The sequence below is a fragment of the Aulonocara sp. 'chitande type north' Nkhata Bay genome, linkage group LG15, assembly GCF_057382095.1.
Source record: "Aulonocara sp. 'chitande type north' Nkhata Bay isolate Kocher_YH1m ecotype deep benthic linkage group LG15, A_spYH_male_GT1.1, whole genome shotgun sequence".
Lineage (NCBI taxonomy): Eukaryota > Metazoa > Chordata > Actinopteri > Cichliformes > Cichlidae > Aulonocara > Aulonocara sp. 'chitande type north' Nkhata Bay.
This window is the reverse complement of record NC_141358.1, coordinates 28,383,051-28,400,372: the sequence shown is the minus strand read 5'-3', so window position 1 is coordinate 28,400,372 and position 17,322 is coordinate 28,383,051. Positions and strand designations below refer to the sequence as shown.

Sequence of the window (17,322 nt, the reverse complement as noted above, 5' to 3'; positions counted from 1 at the left end):
CTACCCTGAAATATCCAAAATACGTAAAAGTTAAAAGATTTCTAATATGTTTGCCTTTAAGATGAAAATGTGTCATCTATCAGTAAAGACTGATATGAGATCAATGTTCGGCTTTAATGTTCCACAAAAAAAAAAAAAACTCTTCAAATTACAATTGCTTACACAGCAATTGTAATTTGAAGAGGTTTTTTTTTTGTTTTTTTTTAAGTATGTTTATTGAGATTTTTTGATATAAGAGGGGAAAAAAAGACACAAAAGACACACACACAAAAAAACAAAAACAAAAAAAACCAACAACAAACAGCACAACAGCAAGGGCAAAAAACACACAAATAAGGCAAAAGATTACGCTGCAACGACAAAAACTGCCTGTCAATATATACGTCTTTGAGAGTAACAATAGCTTTCTGTGTCCAGACCTCAAAAGAGGCATCTAAACATGAGGGTGGAAATATATACAATATATTGGAGTATGGGTCGAAGTGTCTGGTAGAGCACAACCTTTTTTGATCCGACTAAAGATTTTAACGCAGTTCGAAACTATAAAATTATTGACCTTGGTTCACGGATTAGAGGACGAAAAAAGAAGTGCAGGGAGGAAACCATTCTCAACCCCACCACTCTCTATGACCACCCAGGGGGGGTATCGGCAGACATGACCTTTTTGTACCCTTCCTGTCTAGCAAGAGTTCTAGCATTTGCAGCCCAATAATAAAACTGAAACAGTGGCAGACCAAATCCACCCTTAAGTTTAGACTTACATAGATAAACTTTTGATATCCTGTCAGTTTTAAAGCTCCAAACAAATGGTAATACTACTGAGTCGATCACTTTAAAAAATTGCTTATTCAAAAAAACAGGTAAGTTTAAAAATAAATATAGAAATTTAAGAAGGGAAACCATTTTGATTACATTAATGCGACCTACCATGGAAATAGGAAGAGCCCTCCATTTCTCAATGTCCCGTTTCAATTTTTCAACTTGTTCAAGATAATTCAACTTAAAGATCAATTTAGGATCCTTAGGCAAAATAACACCCAAGTATTTCAATCTGTCTGTAATTTTAAAAGGCAAAATTTAAAAAAAAAAAAAAAATCAACATCCAAGTTTGCAGTTAAGGCCACAAACTCACTCTTCTGCCAATTAATTGTATAACCCAGACCTTCCCAAAGTGTGGGGCCCGCCCCCACTGTTTTAGCTGTTTGGTGGTTGTCGAAATTTTGTGAGGTTTCACCTGAGATTCTGGCATTTCGGGCAAAATAAATTTATATTTAAAAATCGATTCAGGATTTTAATGAATCGATATCACGTTATCCAAGCCAGAATCGATTTTAATCGATTACCAAAACCCGACTCCCATGCGAGTCGGACGCACCTGAGCGGCACCCGCAATCACGCCTCGCCGCCTTAAAGTCTGTGCTCTCTTTGCTGTTGTGTTGTCGGGCTGTGAGCTGAAAAGCTACAGCCGGCTGTATGTGTACAGCAACCGTGTGTGAAAAGTGGTCAATAAAGAGATGCTGAAAAGCATGTTCATGGAAACATCGTCGGGTCTGCCGTGATATGTTTACAATGGAACTTCTGCTCCTGAACCTCTGCGCACAGTGAAGTCACTTTCAGCTTTACGCAGGACTGTAAGCCGTCATCTGTGAGGCGTGAGCGGTGTTTGCTTTTAACATGGTTCGTGGTGGAGCTGCTGACATAATGTGGATCCAAAAATCCATAATTGGCCTATCTGGGGCTGAAAGTCTCAGTAAATGCACGGCGTTTCGGCGGGTACACCAGCTTCCGCGAGTGTGACGCTTATTTTGAGTGACGAAATTTTAGTGAAAATTTTCATATCCAAATTCAACAAAGCAATAGGTCAATAAGAGGAACATTCTGTTTCATCCTTTCCTTCTTTCAATAACAACGAAATATTAGCTTTATATAGCGTACGGGGAAATGCTTGAGTATGGAAAGAATGCTTAAACATTCTCAATAAAAGCGGGGCCACCTTTTCAGAGTATTTCTTATACAATTCAATGCCAAACCTATCTGGGCCTGGGGACTTTCCATGGGGGAATGACTTAATAGCTTTCGAAACTTCTTCAATAGTAATATCTGGGTTTAAAGCCTCTCGAGCAGCGTCATTCATTTTCGGGAGATCCAGCTTCCCTAACCAATCAGAAATATTGCCCCAAGATTTCGACATAATCTTCATAATATTCTCTATATTGCTCATTAATAGCTTTAGGGCTGATTAAAATTTCGCCTGATCTTGACTTAATTTTGTGTATAGCCCTACTGGCCTGTAGGCCTCTCAGCTGCCGAGAAAGAAGCTTATGGGGCTTATCTCCAAACTCTAAATGCTTCTGTCTGATCCTAAATAGCTGATCTGTTACTTGACTAGATAAAATTGTGTTATACTCAAACTTCCTTTTAATGATGTCTTGAAACAAAGAGGGACAAGAGGAGGCCTTGTGGTCCTGTTCTAACTGTGTTAATTCAGTTTCTATTTCTAACAGGCATTTCCGGCGTTCTTTTTTTAATGAAGATTCAAAAGAAATAATTTCTCCTCGCATTACCATTTTAAAGGATTCCCATAAAATCGAATCAGAAACGTCTTGTTTATCATTAGTTTCCAAGAATTCTGATATTTTAGTTGTCATAAATTGGCAAAAGGATGTCTCAGACAGGACTGACGGGTAAAAACGCCAGTTACCCTGTTGTTTCGTACCACAGAAGTCCAGGACTAAAGAGGTTGGAGATCAAGATGTTGTGATAAGTTGAGCATACAACGTTAGACATCAATTTAGAATCAAGCAAAAAAAAAAAAAATCTATTCTGGAGTACGATTTGTGCACTTGTGAAAAATAAGAGTAATCTCTACCAGTAGGATTACACAGTCTCCAAACATCAACTAGGTTAGTAGAACTCAACATATTATTCAGAACAGTCGAAGCGTTAAACAACTGGGAGGTTTGAGTAGATCTATCCAAGTGTTTATCAAGTACACAATTAAAATTGCCTCCTAAAATTACATGAGTATCAGCGAGACTAGGTAATAAATAAAATATTTGTTGAAAGAAAGCTGGGCTATCAAAATTAGGACCATATAAATTCAATAAAGTAACATGGGTTGCATGAATATGGCCCATCACCAGAACAAATCGACCATTCTGATCACTAACCGTGGACTCATGTCTAAATGGGACTGTTCTTCGGATCAATATAGCCACTTGGGCTAATCAGATTTTTCAGTTGACATTCTCCAGAATGCCGACTGAAAAATCTGATTAGCCCAGGAGCACCTGAACCTCTCTTTAGTCAGTTTCATTTGCGTTTGAAGAATTTTTAAAGCATTTTTATCTAATAATGGCAGAAATAATGTAACTCTTTATTAGCATTACTATTATTGTTGGAATTACTGAAATAATGAAATGGGCATAAACAGACTTGAGGGCAGATCCACTCTGTAGTCTATTGTCATGGGTAACTAATCTCACAGGTACATCAGTGATCTGTCACATTACAGTTTAATTATTTGATTTAAAACCAGATGTAAAGTTAGGATTCACGCTCATCTAATAAAACCTCAAGTTGTTAAGGTCAAATTAATGAACAAGAACATTATAATAAAATTATATATTTTATAACCAACTTTGTTCCACTGATATGATGAGAGTTGCCCAAACTGATTAAAATGACCCTTTTTTCCCCATCCCGTTTTTATAAATAAATATGAGTCAGCACTGACACATGTTCAAATTCCTTTGTCTGCTGGACTGAAATAGCAGCTCTGCTCTCTATTTATCCTTTACCATAGTGAATCATTTGAGGGATTCATTGATGATGGCTGTTTCTACTCACACACATGCGTAACTCAAGAGTCGGCATAGCCAGTTGTTAATGGACTCTGATCAAGTTCTGAAAATGAAACTCAGAATGTATTTTTAAACTCAGAGTTTGCCGAACCTGCTTCCTGGAACAGGCCCAGATCAGTAAAGTACTGATTTGTTTTACTGTCTGAGGATGGGTTAAGGTTTTGTGAAGGACATCATCAGGGTGAAGTTTATCACCAGACATTATTCTCTCATTCTCCACCGAGGCACTTCCTTCTTCTTTATGTCATTAACCGTCTTTATTTCTAAATTTCTAAAGGCCTTTAAAACCGACTGCGCTGAGAAAAAAAAAAATGACAAAAATAATTTTTTGGATTTGAATTTCTCATGTGACACATGTACACACTTAAGGTGTTGCGTTTTTTGGAAAAGTTTTCCCTTTAAAAGAATGGACTATGAAAGAAATGAAGTGGACATGAAGCATGGTTTATCTGAATTTCAGGAGCAGACAGCAACACTTCTAGTTTGATCCAGCTATAATAGCAGTGGTTTCCAAATAGTCTGATTGGTCAGAACCATTTATTTACATTAAAAAAAGAGGGTAAAAAAAAAAAAGTACGAGTCCAAACAATATTTTCAACAAGCAAAATATTCACATGGATTTGCGTTTGGTGTGCAAAAGCCTTAGGTCACTGAAACGTGCTCATACTGGGTTATAGATCTGTGTATAAGGGTCAGTAGTGGTCTGATTTCTCAGGTGAGAGAGGTTACCTGATCCTCTGGGTCCGGGTACGGTCGGCCGCAGGTGCAGTAAACTCCAAAGAAATTCTGACTGTATTTATTCAGACTGTTTACCTCATCTTTGTCCTGGAACACACACACACACACACACACACACACACACAGAATCAGACACGCTCCCAACCAAGTGATCAGCATCAGTTATCATGGTGATCTGTCAGGTAAACACAAATGTCTGTGCTCTGAGGTACCTCCTGCTAGTGACTCAGGTCAACGAGGACTCACCGGATGGAGTTTACACTGCAGCTCCGAGAACTTCCCGTTTCCACAGTCACAGCGGAAGTTCCTGCACCAGAATAAGAGACAGTTGTATTGACCACCTCACCGTGTGAACTGATAACTGCAGAAACTGACCAGTAGTTTCTGGTCAGTCACTAACTTATCAATAAAAGCATTGATCACCTCTTAGTGTACAGTTCAAAGAGGTCATGACCTTCGTGACATTTGTAGGAGCACGCCAAACAGATGCCGGCCGCCTCGCTGCCCTTTGGCGTGCAGGTGTTACAGGCATACAGAGCCTGCCGCTTCACATAGCCCTGAGAGAGAGAGAGATGTCTGGTCACATGGTCACCTGAGGTCTGCACTACAAGGAAGGATTTATTCCAGTCCAGGTAACTTCAGAGATAACCCTGAATCTTCTGTACTATAAAGATGGTTCACTTATTCTTAAGTTGAACCAACTTTTACTTTTTTCTTTTTTTTTAAATTTACGTATTTACAGATGCTAATTTACAGATTAGAGATTAACAGCTATGACATCACCACTTACTGACCGATTGGATCTCTGGAAAATAGCATCACTATTGCTAGAAGATTCCTAAGCTTTTTATATATTATGTAACGTCCATCCATCCATCTTCATCCGCTTTGTCCGGGGCCGGGTCGCGGGGGCAGCAGCCTAAGCAAAGAGGCCCAGACCTCCCTCTCCCCAGCCACCTCCTCCAGCTTATCCGGGGGAATACCAAGGCGTTCCCAGGCCAGCCGAGAGATATAATCTCTCCAGCGTGTCCTGGGTCTGCCCCGGGGCCTCCTCCCGGTGGGACATGCCTGGAACACCTCACCCAGGAGGCGCCCAGGGGGCATCCTTGTCAGATGCCCGAACCACCTCAGCTGGCTCCTTTCGATGTGGAGCAGCAGCTGCTCTACTCTGAGCCCCTCCCGGATGGCCGAACTTCTCACCCTATCTCTAACGGTGTGTTCACACCGAACGCGATGGACGCGAATAGAGCGTCAGGTTTACATGTAAAGTCAATGGAAAGGCGCGATGACGCGCGATTGCGGGTCCCGCGAAAATTCGGAAGCAGATTTGCGTCGCGAAAACGCCAAAACGCGTGAAACGCGCGTCAGTGCAGCGCGTCTGGCGCGTTTGACTCGCGAATAAAACCACGCGCGTGAGTTTTTGTGTTGCATTTTGTGCATACGCGCGTTTCGCGTCTACCGCTCGAGTTGGAAAAATCTGAACTCCAGCGTCAAATCGCGCCGCGACAACCAATCAGGAGCCTGGTGACGTGGCTGTTACCTAGGTCAAAGGGGCAGATCCAGCCAAAGCCTTTCATACTTCAATGGAGGGGAAGGCTAATCAATGCGGTAGCAAACAACTCGGAGCTGTACAACACCAGCTGCTTTCTGTACCGAGACAGGAATAAAAAGGACCGAGCTTGGAGGAAGATATGTGAAGAGATCGGGCAACCTGGTAAGTTCATTCATTTCTCTTTTGAAAGTTTTCACTGACCCGGGGAAGCCGCACAAAAGCTAGCAAGCCACCGCTATTTTCCCACTGACGTACAAATACCGTTCTGCTTTTATGCATGTTGTCATTTAGGAATATATTTTATTGTTTATTAATAAACAGCACACAGTGGTCCCGCTGTTCATCCGTCACTGCTTTGCTTTTTCGCTGATTTTTTATTGCACAGTACAGCATTGCATTCTGCAGCCTGATTGACAAATCTGCTCCGTGTCGTGTCTCCTGCGCTTGCCAAATTTATCACGTTTGGTTTTGATAACCATCGCGTCCTAATAGAAAAAACAGCACAAAAACACCCATAACTATGAGCCTCATTCGGAAATAGACACCTGCACCGTGAGGGAAAAAGGCGCACGAAAGTGGCGGGCAGATGAAGACAAACCGCGGCATAATAATACTTTTACGTTTTGCAATCTACAAAGGTTTGCACTTTGAGAATCAATTGTGAGAACTGTGACCAGGGGCTAGTTATTCTGAGAACCCCTGCAATAAATGAGGGACCACTGTCTACTCTACGATTATTATATCGAACCTGTTAACATTTAATACTGTATTGATAGAACCAACTGATTCTGCAGCAGAGCATCCCCAGTCCCTGAGCTCCTGCTGCTGCACCCACAGATATGTACAGCAAGCACTGATACCTTTTTAGTCGGTGGGATTCCCTTGTGATCACCTTTACTAAATATCTACAACCAATCTGATTATATCCTGTTATTGTTTTTTTTTTTTTTCAATGTTGAAATTAAAATCTAGTAGCAGCCTTCTCATTTCTTTGTGTTTTGTGCTGTTTTACAGGCCCACAGAGGAGGACGGCTCCGAGGCAGATGAGGGACGGGTCCCAGGACGGTCCATCGGCGGTGGAGCTGGCCATCCTGGAGTCCCTGAAGAGTCCACACCAGTCTCCAATGGAGCATTTCCTCCTCAGCCTTGTTCCTGCTCTGGAGAGCAGCTGGTCCTTTTTATTCCTGTCTCTCTGTAAATTCTTATATTTTATATATTTATGTTTAATGTTTTTCTGTTTGAGACTTTTAATATTATTTCAAATAAATGTTTATAATGACTAATGTCTCAGTTCTACTACACAGCAAATGTTGGCACACGACTTGACACATGTAGAATTTATTTCATATTATACTAATGACAAAATATACTGATACAGTGGGATGCAGAAGTTTGGGCAACCTTGTTAATAGACATTATTTTCCTGTATAAATCGTTGGTTGTTACAATAAAAAATGTCAGTTAAATATCATACAGGAGACACACACAGTGATATTTGAGAAGTGAAAAGAAGTTTACTGGATTTACAGAAAGTGTGCAATAATTGTTTAAACAAAATCAAGCAGGTGCATAAATTTGGGCACCACAAAAAAGAAATGAAATAAATATTTAGTGTATATCAATGTGTGTGTCTCCTATATGATATATGGGGTGCCTTTGTCTGGATGTGCTTCCCATCCAGAGCTGCACAGCACAGAGGAAAGTTCCAGCGCTCCTGGAATCCCTCTGTGATGGACCGCCAGTCTCCAGGTGAAGGCACAGCCATGAAGTCGTCCACTAGACAGTCCCAGATGGACGTCGCTGCCTGGGGGGTGATCTGGCTCACCGTGGACACACCGACTCTGAAACTGAACGCGATGGTCCTGAAGGAGTCCCCGGTGACAAGGAACCTGGACAAAATTGTTCAAAATCAGTATTATGTGTACTGCAGTTACAAAATACATTATTCAAATTCCAAAATACTTTTGTGATGTCAGATTTAAATCACAAAACATGAATCTTACATAAAACCTTTTGTAATTATAAGGATAATTACAAAATGTATATTAGATAATATCTAAAACAGTTGTGTTTTGTTTTAACTTTAACATATCATAATTTGATTGGTAGCAACTTTTGCCACTACAGTGAGCCAATCACTCATAATTCCTAAACATGTCAATCAGGTAGGAATTAAGTAAGACATTAATAGAAATAAAGAGTTGTGTGTTGACATTTAGCCCTTTCCTTGCTTAAATCATTAATATTTTTGAAAAATTAATCTGTGATAAGACAGCTTATCAAGATAGAACCACGTAACTAGAGATGAACCAAACTGTTCACAGTTTTATCTAACTCTGTTTTAATAAAGGCTGTGACCCCTGCTATAGAGTCTGACAGCTGCAGGGATTATATACAAATATTCAACTATCCCAGAATTAAACCAGGTCTAAATAAAAAGGAGTGAGTATCACTACAAAGGTTAACTCAGTGGTCCTAATGCTACAGTTTGATATCAGCAAACACCGAGCGCATACATTGATGTGACACCACAGCCATGCTATCATGCAAACACTGATAACAGCATAAATCGAATTAAATCGGGACTTGATGAGACCTTCTGAGTATCACTAGAAATATTATAAAGAGTCGTCTCTGTACCACAGTTTGCTTTCAGTAAACACCGACAGCATTCACTGTTAGCATAGCACATCCATGTTAGCAGTGTATAACTGGATGGATTAGCATATTAGCACAGATATCAATAAAGGACTACCGTATTAAATAGTTTTACTAACCTCAGGCAGACGGACAGGCGCTCTGCAGGTGGGATTGAGCGCCTGTAGTTGGTGTCTAGGCGGGCGATGCTGGGACCGACGAGGGAAAGCAGGTCCTCAAACTGGCCGAGTGAATGACGGTGATAGCGCTGGAATCGGCCGTCATCCAGGCGCAGCTCCTGGAGCAAGTGGTGAAACTCACCAAACTGCTCATGCCTCTGGAGGACCTGATGGACCCAGGTACGGCGAGGATGTCCTTTACGCCGCTACTCTGCTCTCCACAGTACATAGAGAAGGGAGACTCTCTCTTCAAGCGCTAGCTCGATAGCTGCCATCTTGCAAAAATACCGGTCTGGCACAACTCCCTCCCACATTCCTCCCACATTTCCGGTTCACGCGCGTCAAAATATGATATTTTGACGCGCGATGGATTTTTCTTGGACACGCGTTGAGACGCGAATGTACACGCGTCAAATTAGGGGCGTTTGGGGCGTTTTATTCGCGTCCATCGCGTTCGGTGTGAACACACCGTAAGGGAGAGGCCAGCCACCCTTCGGAGGAAGCTCATTTCTGCCGCTTGTATCCGCGATCTCGTTCTTTCGGTCACTACCCACAGCTCGTGGCCATAGATGAGGGTAGGGACGTAGACCGACCGGTAAATTGAGAGCTTCGCTTTTACACTCAGCTCCCTCTTCACCACGACGGACCGGTGCAGCGTCCGCATTACTGCAGCTGCAGCCCCAATCCGTCTGTCGATCTCCGGCTCCCTTCTCCCATCACTCGCGAACAAGACCCCGAGATACTTGAACTCCTCCACTTGTGGCAGGAACTCATCCCCGACCCAGAGTGGGCACTCCACCCTTTTCCGGCTGAGAACCATGGCCTCAGATTTGGAGGTGCTGATCCTCATTCCCGCTGCTTCACACTCGGCTGCGAACCATTCCAGTGCGAGCTGGAGGCCTTCACCCGATGAGGCCAACAGAACCACATCATCTGCAAAAATCAGAGATGAGATTCTGAGGCCACCAAAGCGAAAGCCCTCCGCCACTTGGCTGCGCCTAGAAATCCTGTCCATAAAAATTATGAACAGAACCGGAGACAAAGGGCAGCCCTGGCGAAGCCCATCACCCACCGGGAACGAGTCCGACTTATTGCCGGCAATGCGAACCAAGCTCTTGCAACGGTTGTATAGGGATCGAATGGCCCGTAGCAATGGGCCAGACACCCCATATTCCCGCAACACCTCCCACAGGACACCCCGAGGGACACGGTTGAATGCCTTCTCCAAGTCCACAAAACACATGTAGACTGGTTGGGCAAACTCCCATGCACCCTCAAGTATCCTGGAGAGGATAAAGAGCTGGTCCAGTGTTCCGCGACCAGGACGAAAACCGCATTGTTCCTCCTGTATCCGAGGTTCGACTAACGGACGAACTCTCCTTTCCAGCACCCTGGCATAGACTTTCCCAGGGAGGCTGAGGAGTATGATCCCCCTGTAGTTGGAACACACCCGCCGGTCCCCTTTCTTAAAGATGGGGACCACCACCCCGGTCTGCCAGTCCAGGGGTACTGCCCCTGATCTCCACGCAACATTGCAGAGGCGTGTCAACCAGGACAGCCCTACAACATCCAGAGCCTTCAGGAACTCGGGGCGGACCTCATCAACACCAGGGGCTCTGCCACCAAGGAGTTGTTTAACTGCCTCAGTGACCTCGCCCCCGGAAATTGGCGGGTCATTCCCCTCATCCCCAGACTCTGCTTCCTCCTCGGAAGACGTGTCAGTGGGATTAAGGAGGTCCTCGAAGTATTCCTTCCACCGCCTGACAATTTTCTCAGTCGACGTCAGCAGCGCTCCGCCAGCACTATACACAGTGCAGGTAGAGCAACGCTTTCCCCTCCTGAGACGTCTGACGGTTTGCCAGAATCTCTTCGAGGCAGTCCGAAAGTCTTTTTCCATGGCCTCTCCGAACTCCTCCCACACCCGAGTTTTTGCTTCAGCCACTGCCCGAGCCGCATTCCGCTTGGCCTGTTGATACCTGTCGGCTGCCTCCGGACGTATTATGTAACGTCTTTGTGTTTTTCTAATGAGCATCAGTAAATAGATAATAAATAATAGATGGAACTCTATTTTTTATTTTAATTTTCTCTGTTAGCAGCAAACAATTTTCGAACAGTTTCATTGTTCATTAATTAATTTATATCTGATCCTAAAACAGAACACCTACACTGTACCTGCTGACTTCAAATCAGATCTGTACACAGGCTATGTTTGAATTCTATTTAACCTTTACCCTCTTCAAAAGTTGATTCTGTTCATCTGGACGCTACGTCCAGATGAACAGAATCAACTTTTGGAGATTTACTTACCTGGATGATTGAGAATGCATCAAACCTTTACCCTCAAACCCATAATCAGCAGTAGATGATAGACTGACCCTATCATCGATCATTTTTACAAGAGAGATTTATTTATTTATTTGCCCAAGAGTAAGTGTGACAAAGTGGGTGAGAAGACCATTTGTCTATATTCTTAGTCAACATTATTGTTTTGATTTAACCATATTTCATATATAGTCTGCAATAGGCAAACATCTACTATCCCGGGTTTGTTTATGTTTTGCACTTTTACAGATTATATAATATAACATCTTGGTTTAAATCAATTCCTACAAGTTTGTTAAGTTAACATGTTCTTTATTTCAACTGTTAATTTGTATTGTTTAGAACTTACCTTACCTACCTGTCTTCCAGAAACAAAAGGAGGAAATGTAGTTTTAATTCCTCCTTTATACCTTCTGGGTTCATCTGAGGTCACAGGAAGAGACCAAGTGCAGACGGGGAAGAACTCTTATAATTTAATAAAGTTGATTTTAGAGGGTTTATGAAGAAATAGATTTATTGTTGTAATATGTATTGATTACACCACTGAGTTCATGTTGCCAGTAAAGAGGAGTAGTAGAGGTTTGAATATAATCATGTTGATCTTATCTACCTACTGAATGGAATAGTCCAGAGGACAAATTGTTTGGTTATGTGGAGTATTTAAGCAGAAGAACTCAGGTGTTTCAAAAGAAAGGTTCAGGTCAGTGTAGCTGTGTGCAGTTTGACCTTAATTTCCATTGATTTAAGTTCAGTTATGTTTATTTGAACTGAGTTAATTATAGAGTTGAGTTTCTTATTTGTTTCTTTGTAAATATTGTTTGGGTCACAAAATGGTGAATAAATCACTTGCTACACTGGACAGCATCATCTCCTGCACTTCTTTGACCGCTTAAGTCGAGTCCTCCCACAGTAAGTTTGCTAATAATATTGGTTGAAGCTAAGAGAAGCAGTTAACTGAAAAATAATAGCTGTTTTTAACAGCACCCTCTTCCAGCTGCGCCAAAATGCAACAATTCATTTACTGAAACTCATAACAGAAAGAAAGAAAGGCAAGTAGCCTATGTTCAGAAAAAAGCCCCAAACACTTTATTTACATAAAAAAACAAACAAACAAAAAAAAAAAAACAGTGATGGGGAGGGAAACAAGGAGAAACTATAACCATGTTTACAGGTTATTTAATAGTCGAGGCGTCGTTTGAAGCTTGGCAATATCCTGAAAGACGCAGGAATAAGTAGTAGGATTTAAGAGTGTAATAACGGACAGAAGATGGCAGCAGTCCATCTACAAGGATGCCAGCTGCCATTAAACGCCAAAGAAGAAGAAGAAGCAGCAGTCTTCGGTATCGTATGTCCAAATTCCGGTATTTGTGTCCAAATTCAGGGGCCACATCCTTCGGAGGTAGCACTTATAGAGGCTGACAGACCACGTGACTTTCGCGCATTGCATGCCGGGAACTCGTGGCAAAACAATCCAAGTACCGCATCAAATGCAAGCATTTGCAGCACCGCGAAACGTTCATTCTCCGGTTCCAATACATTCTTGCTTTTTCTTTGGCCCCCAAAAAGGTATGTACAAAACGAAGGAGAACAATGCCGGTCCGTACAAAGACAGACTTGATGAAAAGTCAAAAAAAGATACGAGGAAAAAAATCAAAGGAGTGAAAGGGTTAGACCCTTATGAGCACACAGAGTGGACAAAAGACGTTAGCGTGCTGCCCAACTTTCACCATGCTCAGATTTATAATTATACAGTTCTTGGAGTGAGTGCATACACTCATGAAGTTTTTAGTAACTTCAGGTCACTGCAACAAGCCCAGGTACAGTTTACCGAAGGATGGGTACAGGACCTTGAAATGCACCGTGTAGAACGAAAGACCATCGTACATATCATAAGTTTACCAGTCTCACAAATCGTCTTCATAAATACACATTTGTTAACAGTTTATTAATAGGACCTTTGAGCCCAACGGTAATTAATTAGTAGTGGAAATAATTTCTGGTATACGTTACGGAAATGTAGCAGTGACAATAATATTGTATACTGTAATGCAGTGACTAGTTGATTATCAAAATAATCATTTGTGGCAGCCCTACTGTGAATGATTATATTGCACCACCCAGCAAAAAGTCTCCGCAAATATATCACCTATTGGACTGAAGATTGTCGGCTGGAAAATTTTTACATATGCCCAACCTTAGTGGAGATAGGTTTATCAGTCTGTGGGGATGTTTTGCCAGACGTTTTACTCACCTGAGGATAGGAGCAGTGGTCAGAGTCACTTCCTGCCAGCACAGCTGAAGCTTCTTCCTCTAGCTCCTCATCTTCCTCCAGAACATCAACCAGAGACACCGTCTGTTCCTCACACATCCTCCTCTGCTCAGGTACACAAATAGGTCACCATGGTGAGGGGCAGAGCAGTAAGAATTACTGGCTAGACACAGATCAATATACAGTCAGTAATATATCCACAAACACAACTAGCTGAAAGTCAGTGAATGCTGCTTGGTTTGCAGTCCTGAATGTCACGGCACAAGCAGGATTCACTGCACTGTTAATGTTAGCTATGTTATATTGCTGCCTCTGTACGTAGTCAGCGAAGTGCGCGTACTACGAAGCGTACGGTGTTCCAGATCTACTGGCGTTTAGATCAACTGGCGTTGGTCGAACAGATGTGTGGCAGTCTTGCGTTTCAGGAGCTGCTACCGACAAACCAGCAAAAAAAACGCCAAATGTGTCACCTGTGACACTTGTGAGGTTATCTCAAACACACTCCGTCAGTCTTGATGCTGTTGAACAACAAAATGTTTAAAAATGTGGCGAGTTTACCTGGTGATATCCTCACGCGCGGCGCGACGCGATCGCGAAAACAGCAAACAAGTAACACCACGCCGATGTTGTTCACAGGACAGCAAGAGTAAACGATCGGGAGACTCTTGTCGTCATTATCGTTCTCCTGGCACGGTTTATTTCTCCGAATTCAGCGTTTTTGCTTCATAACTACAGCGTGCAGTTTACTTTGTGCACTAACATGGAGTCGAGTCAACCAGCGCCACCTCTGGCCAAGTGCCACAGCCTACAGCCAGATCAACTGGTGACACACATCTGCAGCACGTTTGAATTCGTGTCATGCACATTTGTACCTTTCAATTGTGTCTGTTTGTGCGTCATGCAAATAAACCTTTGAAATTAATGAAATGATATCATGTATTTATTATCAGCCTACATTTGTACAAAATGCCAAATGACATACACATAGTCATAAGAATCACCATCCTGATATCAATACTTTGGCCCATAAGAAAAATGTGGTGAACAAATATATGACACACTAACATTTCACCAGTGTTGTAACATCACATGTCGTTAGCATAGTCTGCCTGTGTCTTCCCTCTGCAAACGAACATGTAAGAGTTGGTTGTGATATACAGTCTGCATAAGTGTGGTCAATCTAATAAACATTTGTAAGGAGATGGCAGTTACTGTGAATGTACAGCAGGTGATTAGTAATAAACAGTCAGACAATGACTCTGACAATCTCATTCAGTCTTGCAGAATGAATGCACCTTCTGTGGAAAGTGGTACCACACAGTGTGTGTGGACTTCCCCTGTGCAGAAGGCGACTACAAATGTTGTGGGTGCTAAATAAACAGAAAAAAATGATCCCTGTTGTCTTTGCTTACTGATTGTTTTCAGTGTTGACAATCCACATTGCTGGCATTGCATCTTTCAACATGTTTGTTGGTAGATTTGGATGTACCAGGGGTTAGTGCAGCCACTCAGCCTCTACTCAATGTGATCATAGCAGCAGGTGCAGATGTGTCACAAGTTAATCTAGTAGTAGGCTATGGCAGTAGTGGACTGAGCTCCATTTGAAACTGCTCCAGCTGCTGCGTGATAGTGGATCTGCTACAAATTGAAGATCATAAGCAAGTTTTGGAAATTAACCCTTGTATTATGTTGAAGAACAAACAATTGACATTGATTTTATTGCGGGTCATTTAGATCCGTACTGTGTAAATCCACTCAGAATTATCCAAAAACTGCAATAAAACTTTATTTCCCATCAGATAAACATGTAGAACACAGACATACAACATAACTATTTTAGGAACAATTTGGTTTTTCGTTCTTACAAACACGTATTTTGAACTTGCCCAACGTTCTCAGTTTTTCAATGCTCAACATTTTCGATTTTGTCCACATGATGGACAGAATGTAACTGTGTGCTTTCTGCAGATGTACTTCTTGCATTTCTCACAAAAAGTGCTTGTTTTAAAACAGGAATCTTCCCAACTAAGATTTAAAACAAAAGATTTCTACGTCTCCTCCAGTCTCACAAACAGATGACAAACCAAGCGACACACCTGAGTCACTGACTTTATATATAACTACCAACTCTCCAGCCATGTTGATGAATTGCGTATATTGGCTGGAAATATTAATTTCCAGGGAAAGGACACAGGCAGACGATGCTTACATGATGTGATGTGACAACACTAATGAAATATTGATGTGTCATATTTGTCCAAGGTGTATTTCATTGTTATGGGAAAAGAGAATATCAAAATCATGATGCCCAATTGGAGTGGTGATTTCTATGACTTTGTGTATATAATTTGGAATTTTGTACAAATGTAGGCCAATAAGGAATATATGATATCATTTCATTCATTTCAAAGGTTTATTTGCATGACGCACAAACAGACACAATTGAAAGGTACAAATGTGTTGTGCAAGAAACGAAATCAAACGTGGTGCAGATGTGTGTCACAGGTTGATCTGGCTGTAGGCTGTGGCACTTGGCCAGAGGTGGCGCTGGTTGACTCGACTCCATGTTAGTGCACAAAGTAAACTGCTCGCTTTAGTTGTGAAGCAAAAACGCTGAAACCGGAGAAATAAAACGTGCGAGGGGAACGATAACGACGACAAGAGTCTCCCGATCGTTTACTCTTGCTGTCCTGTGAACAACATCGGCGTGGTATTAATTGTTTGCTGTTTTCGCGATCGTGTCGCGAATGAGGATATCACCAGATAAACTCGCCACATTTTTAAACATTTTGTTGTTCAACAGCATCAAGACTGACGGAGTGTGTTTGAGATAACCTCACAAGTGTCACAGGTGACACATTTGGCGTTTTTTTGCTGGTTTGTCGGTAGCAGCTCCTGAAACGCAAGACTGCCACACATCTGTTCGACCAACGCCAGTTGATCTAAACGCCAGTAGATCTGGAACACCGGCGACAATCAATAAGCATGTTAACGGTTAGCGCCAGTTAGCACCAGCCCGCATCCTCGGTAAATACGAACGGGCAGCGTGCTTAATGCTAAGGCTGCTCGCTCTGAGAACAAAAACACTCACCGATCTAGGGTCAGATTGCTCCGCTTGACTGTGAACTAGTCGATGAAGCACCAAGAATAAATAATCAAGTCCGATGTTCTGATGTGTGTCATCGAGCTGCTAGCTACCATTAACCAATGACAACTTCCGGTTCACTTCTTCAGATCGTATTTGGCGGGACGGTGAGGCGAGACGTCACCGGAACAAAAACACAAATAAAATTCGTAAACAGGTCAAGCTCCACTGTACGGAAGCGTATGCTGCCACCCAGGCAAAAGAAAAATACAAGTGTATCACGTTATAACGTGAAAGGTTTATTGTTCTAACAAGATACTTTTCCTGTTTGTACAATATACTATCATGTTTGTACAATATACTTTTCACGTTTGAACAACATAATATCACGTTATTACAATATACATAATTATCACGTTCGTAAAATATAGGATCACGTTCGTACAATATAAATATTATATACTGAGTCTGAATATTAATAACGTTTATAATAATTACCTGATAAATAAAATAAAAAATAAGCTAAGCGCTGTGTCGCGTTCACGTGTTTAACGAATGTCCTCCTACAACTGATTAAAGCGCAGCTTTCATTCCAAACATGACTCATCAGCAAAGTTTGACCCCTGAAACTTTAAAGCCCGTTATTGTAAACTATTACTCAGTTCCGGTGTGTAGAT

At 42.0% G+C, this 17,322-nt stretch overlaps 1 protein-coding gene and 1 long non-coding RNA gene across 5 annotated transcripts in view; one reads left to right on the top strand and one right to left on the bottom strand.

Moving 5' to 3' along the window:
* The window catches only part of ubr7 (ubiquitin protein ligase E3 component n-recognin 7), a 36,642-nt gene that overhangs the window by 19,081 nt on the left and 239 nt on the right, over positions 1-17,322 (bottom strand). The window contains exons 1-6 of one of the 4 annotated variants that reach the window (XM_086265412.1): positions 17,144-17,281; positions 16,652-16,788; positions 13,543-13,719; positions 5,025-5,158; positions 4,848-4,908; positions 4,593-4,688 (exon numbers count right to left, since the gene is read on the bottom strand). In XM_086265412.1, the coding sequence (XP_086121538.1) occupies positions 4,593-4,688; positions 4,848-4,908; positions 5,025-5,158; positions 13,543-13,659 (408 nt within the window). In that variant the 5' untranslated portion in view covers positions 13,660-13,719; positions 16,652-16,788; positions 17,144-17,281. Of the gene's footprint in view, positions 1-4,592; positions 4,689-4,847; positions 4,909-5,024; positions 5,159-13,542; positions 13,724-16,651; positions 16,789-17,143; positions 17,282-17,322 lie in introns of those variants that run through there. The other 3 variants (XM_086265411.1, XM_086265410.1, XM_086265413.1) reach the window with 3 other exon arrangements.
* On the top strand, positions 5,729-7,436 carry LOC147313326 (uncharacterized). Its single transcript, XR_015125194.1, has 2 exons — positions 5,729-6,315; positions 7,168-7,436. It is a non-coding gene; the product is annotated as an uncharacterized LOC147313326 (long non-coding RNA).